We start from the raw sequence: 5,196 nt of genomic DNA, 5'->3' as shown, positions 1-5,196 counted from the left end.
GTGACTGTAGCAATAATCACACAAATGTAGAAATTTAAAAGAGCAAGAGGTCACCTTAGTGCTTTCCATCATGAGGAAATGCTGTAGGAATTTTATTGTGTAGTTCTGGTCGTGTTATCACTGACCATTGCAGTCCCTCTCCAAATGGGCTGTTCACGTACTCACATCTCTCTGACTGGCACAAAGAACATACTGTATCTTTACAAGATTAAGAAATCAATATTTTTGAAGGCCAAAATCAATATTTACTTTGAGGGGCACGATACATAAACACTCTCTACTCCTTTCCATGATTGTCTACTGTTACAATCAGTGTGCCATTGAGCACGTTATTGATTTGCTTTAGTACTGCCTCCTTCATCTTGTTTTCAAATTTACTGGAAATTTGAAACTCGAAGTCATGTCATGACACAATTCCCCCAAACGAAAGTTTCCTAAATTCCTCAAAGGCAAACATCCACCATGTTCTGCAGTGTGTTGCACAATTTCAGAACATTCAAAAGGCTGTCTGCTGTCTGGGGCAGATTATAAACCCCATCTGAGAGTAAAGAGCTCACTGACAAGATGAGAACTTCAGTTGAATATCTGCTGCTGCTCTGCATGGCTGCTGTGGCCACTGTGTCTCTAGCAAAGAAGACCTTCAGCTACATGGATGCTCTCTCAGCAGCGACAGCTCATTACAACCAGGGAAGTGTGGAGACTAATGCTTTCAAACCTCCCAAAGTAGCTCCTCTAAAGGGAATGGTAAGTTGGTATTGTCCAAATCTCAGATTATTTTTGCCTGGAAGTGAATTATAAAACAGTCTGTACATAAAGACAACAACAATTAACTTTGATCAAAGCACTGAAGCATATTAAAACATTTCATAACAGTAGCCTTTTTGTTTATGCTACCAAAAAGGTTGTACCTTAAGACAGGGGTTCACTCTCCTGATCTTGGAGAACCACATAAAAGTACCTACTGTGTTTTTTTTTCAGCTGTGCTTAATGACCAAACTGAAGCCTTCATTAAACTAATAAGATTCTTGTTTGAGCAACATGGAACTGAATATTGGCAAGCTTGCATTTTCTTCTCTTAAGTTTGGGATTTTTTTAATGAAATGTAATACTTGAAAGGCTGCCTCTAACATGTTGTAGATTTAAAAGCCGTCAAACAGTTCAATGTTGTCCAATTATTCAGTCAATTAAGGGTTCAATTGAGTAACTGAGAGCTGAAATTGTTAAAACAGGACGGTGGTCAGCACAATGATTTATATGACTCTTATGCAGGATGTGTCATGGTTTTCTCTCTTTTTCAGTCAATGTTCATTCCTGGTGATGGCTCTGGAACCGAGTATACTATAAGATTCATTTTGAAGGAGACTGTGTGCCCCAAACTTGTGGATTATGGAAAGGAAGAATGTGACTTCAAGGAAAATGGGGTGAGCTCTAGCTGTGCTTCATTCTTCACTATAGCCAAAAATACTGTACCTCTGATATAATATGTTTTCTTTGTGCACCCTACAACTAACTTCTAAAATGGTATAATGTTAATTCCTGCTATTTAGTGAAATCAATTTGGGGAAACTAAATCAATATCAATGAAATCAATATGTTACTAGGTGCACAGTATTTACTCTTTTGCTATTCTCTTGGTGATGTGCAAAGCAGGTCATTGATAACACCTTTGTTCTTTTGCAAAACACATGGCATTCAGTTCATCCAGATATTTACCAAGAGATAGTACAGCCCTTAAACACTTCTCAAGTCCTATAGCAGTAAACAACAGTGGGCATTTCCTCTTTCTCTTTTGCAGTCTTTAAAGAAGTGCACAGGTCTTGTCACGGTTGTGAGGGCTAAGCCAGGAGAAGCAAGCGCTGTAGTAGTGACCTGTGAAGAAGTTACAGACCCAGAGGAGCGCAAGGTAAATCCTTCAAAAAAGTAGCTTAAAAGCCATCTCTGGAGTAAATTATTTCAACTGTGAATGTTTTGACATTGAATAAGGTTTGCATATTTTTTGTTTAAAATATTATCTTCAACACAAATATGACATACCCTGATGCCTAGTGTATTTTAATCATGTACAATATCACATTTTCTAAATATAACAGGTATGATCAGAACAATTACACGCGATTGCCAGTATTCAACAAATTGAACCTTTACTGACAATCATGAAACACATGACAAGCAAGTACTAAAATCATCATTACACCTGGTAATATGTCCAGATATGAAATATATTTGTCTTAATCTTGTTTTTAAACCCAGACCTATCATACTTGGTGTTTTACTTGCTTTTACACTTAATGATTGAAATCCAGATTTGTCTCAGTATGTTTAATGCCTCCTGATTTGTTAGTAGTTTGATGTCTGTGAATCACTAAGACACTCTTCAATGAGATATTTATGTGAAAAAGGACTGTATTTAAGAAGAAAAGAAAGAAAGAAAGAAAGTGGCCTAAAAATATCAATATTTCAATTGTGCTTATATGTCATAATCATAGAATGCCTGAAAAACGACAACAACAACAAAAATAATAATAATAATAATTGTGCCAATACATGTAATGTTTTTTTTTAGTTTTTCTTGAATTATCAAAAAGTATGTAATGTCTTTTCGTAACCTGCTATCTTTAATCTCTATTTTAGAAACTTGAAGAACCACCCAGCTGGTGGTATCTTTTTGGTGGATCATAAGAACATGTCAGGAATAGCAGTATTTTCCCTGGAGCTCACCTGCGGACTGATGTGACCAAGATTTATGTTTATCATTGTACTGACCATTGTGGATGATTTGATTCAATAAAGCTCTTTTATTTTATTACATGCTTTCTGTTTGCTTTTGTGTGTTTTGAAGAACCACTGTGGTCGGCAACATTTTTATATAAGGTTTTCTATATTAATTCGCTTCATTTAAGAGTCATTATATACAGTACAGTAGGAGCCTTTCCACAGATTATTTGGGGAAGCAGAATTTCTTTGGGCCTTCAAAGAGCAACAAAGGAAAATAAAGAGCAGAAGCCCTTTCTTATCCAGTTAAGTCATCTTTTCGTGAGGACATACAGTATTGCACTAGGTTAATTCTTTTATATATTTTTCAATAACCAAATAATAACCTATGACACAAAAAATAAACTTCAATTTCAGATCAGTTTCATTATTAAGAGAAATAATTATAACACGTGTAGCCATCTTGACAATGTTTTTACTATACCCTATGATGGAAAATATTTGTTGGCACATACAGTACAGTAGAATCAGGAGATATTAGGATCATACAGGCACTGAACTCCAGGGTTCAGCTGTGGTGTCTTTGAAGTTTTAACTGTCTGGGATAATAGTAAAGTCAGCTTGTATTTAAAACCTGTTACCTAGCTGTGCTATGGGTTAAACAGTAATCCTTAAATTAATATTTAACCTATTTAATTAGGGGCACACTTATGAACTCTACATGAAAAATCTTCCAAACCATTTGATAGATCACTCTGAAAAATCTTTCCTCAGCACATCTGTCCAGGAGATTGTCTGCTTTTAGGTCACTTCAAAGAATTTTCATAGAAGTAAGCAGAAATTATCTCTAGGTTGTAATGTTCCTCAAAATTCTTGTCTAAACTCCAAATGAAGTTATCAGTGTTTAACCTAATTCTTTGTATTAATTAATTTACTATAAACTAGAACATTTGAGTCAAAAGAAAAACACTTAAAACCACAAAAACTTAACTAAAATTGTGGCTAGACATATTGTAATAAAGTGTTAAAAATTGAGGTCACCAGATGTGGGTGGCAGAGAACAATTTAATCTCTCTGACGCTCCACGTGAGAATGCCAACAAGCAGAGATCACCTGCAGCTGGACGAGCCATTGAACTAGCCATTTCCATAGGTAATCATTGGAGTTTATGATGTCTTTGTGGGAAGTAAGAGATTCAGTGTGCATTTAGGCTGAAGTGAAGAAAGAGAGAAAGTGAGAACTCCATGGCTAGGAGTTCTTAGTAGAACCAGATTGTGCTGGGCATTAGGCCTGTTGGCTCACTAAACTTCAGGCAGCTTGAAGAAGATATACAGTATCAACGCTGTCCTGAGGGGACCCCGAGGCATGGCATTCGCTCTCTTTTTCCCTCATGGGATTCTAGAGGTTACCTTGCAGCTGTGAGCTCTGTCTTCCATCTCCCACCTTCCCCCACCGCACTTCTGTATACAAAAGGGCAATAAAGTCTTCTCCTTACTGCTGCAGCTCGCCTTCTGTCTGCTCACTCTCTCATCCTCACTCCGAGTCAACCAATTTGCCACATTAATATTAATTCAATCTGAAATTAACTAAGGATTTGTATCTCCTGAGAATAGCTCCAGCTATATGTATTATAACCTCTATCAAAACAACCTTATTGATGTTTAAGGTGCTTCACTAATGTGCAAATGGTGTGATACTGTTTTGTAGATACCATGATTAACACCTGGCTAGAGTATACATCTGAAGTTCTCCGCAGCTTCAAAGTAAGAATCTCTGGTTTGTCTTGGTGTAGCAGGGTGGAAGAGCCAGACTTATAGTAACAAGGTTGAACCAGCAGGAGGTGGTGTTGCGGTTGTCCAGGGCAAACATTCCTAACACTCCAACAAGGGAATTTGGGAATTGGCCACACTTGGGGACACCAGCTTCCCCTAAAAGCACTCAGGGAAGAGTCAGAGGTTGTCTGAAAAACCCTCACAGTCACACTTGGCAGTGAGTTCTAAAAGATATCTGGGTGAGATTCTGGAAAAACATTTTTCCCAACTGTATACCCAGTCTTTAGGTTGAGTGAAGTCTGTTGAAGACTCTTTCAGTTTAGTAATAGCCCTGATCATTTCTGTGTTGACTTTTGACGGGGTGAGGATTTTCCACTGCTTCAAGGGTGGCTAAGGTGTAGGATGGTTTCCTGAACCATTTAACCTCCCTTATCCTTGGGTGGCATTTATGTGAACATTCCCTGTGCTACCTATAAGGATAAATCTGTTCCACTTTGTTAATTACTTAAGTTCTGGGTAAATGATTAAAGTCTCATCAACAGTTCAGGAAAAAATCATAAAAAAGACAGAAGGAGACAGAAAAAAAACCACAATGGAGAGAGAATCACAGAGGACAAAGATAAAGAAGTGCCAGATGTGATCTTCTTGTCCAGATCATCCGAAACGACCAGGCTCTAATAAGTACTTGACTTGTTAAGAGAGCTTGTCATTC

General features: G+C 37.4%; 1 protein-coding gene across 1 annotated transcript; it reads left to right on the top strand.

The window, feature by feature from the left end:
* The first annotated feature begins 509 nt into the window (after nucleotides 1-509).
* LOC148657178 (cathelicidin antimicrobial peptide-like) lies at nucleotides 510-2,800 on the top strand. Its single transcript, XM_088643084.1, has 4 exons — nucleotides 510-744; nucleotides 1,299-1,421; nucleotides 1,796-1,903; nucleotides 2,632-2,800. Exons 1-4 carry the CDS (start codon nucleotides 565-567, stop codon nucleotides 2,677-2,679), a joined length of 459 nt encoding a protein of 152 aa, XP_088499210.1. The 5' UTR covers nucleotides 510-564; the 3' UTR covers nucleotides 2,680-2,800.
* The last annotated feature ends 2,396 nt before the right edge of the window (nucleotides 2,801-5,196 follow it).

Source organism: Lepisosteus platostomus, chromosome 8 (genome assembly GCF_059453375.1).
Source record: "Lepisosteus platostomus isolate fLepPlt1 chromosome 8, fLepPlt1.hap1, whole genome shotgun sequence".
NCBI lineage: Eukaryota > Metazoa > Chordata > Actinopteri > Semionotiformes > Lepisosteidae > Lepisosteus > Lepisosteus platostomus.
Note: the sequence above shows the minus strand (reverse complement) of the source record. Positions and strands in the feature narration are given on the sequence as shown.

What these genes read in the sequence shown, in the direction of transcription:
- LOC148657178 (XM_088643084.1), top strand. Translation starts at nt 565, where the DNA reads ATGAGAACTTCAGTTGAATATCTGCTGCTGCTCTGCATGGCTGCTGTG. An exon ending in TAGCTCCTCTAAAGGGAATG is followed by an intron (nt 745 to 1,298) that starts GTAAGTTGGTAT and finishes TCTCTTTTTCAG; the next exon opens with TCAATGTTCATTCCTGGTGA. An exon ending in GTGACTTCAAGGAAAATGGG is followed by an intron (nt 1,422 to 1,795) that starts GTGAGCTCTAGC and finishes TCTCTTTTGCAG; the next exon opens with TCTTTAAAGAAGTGCACAGG.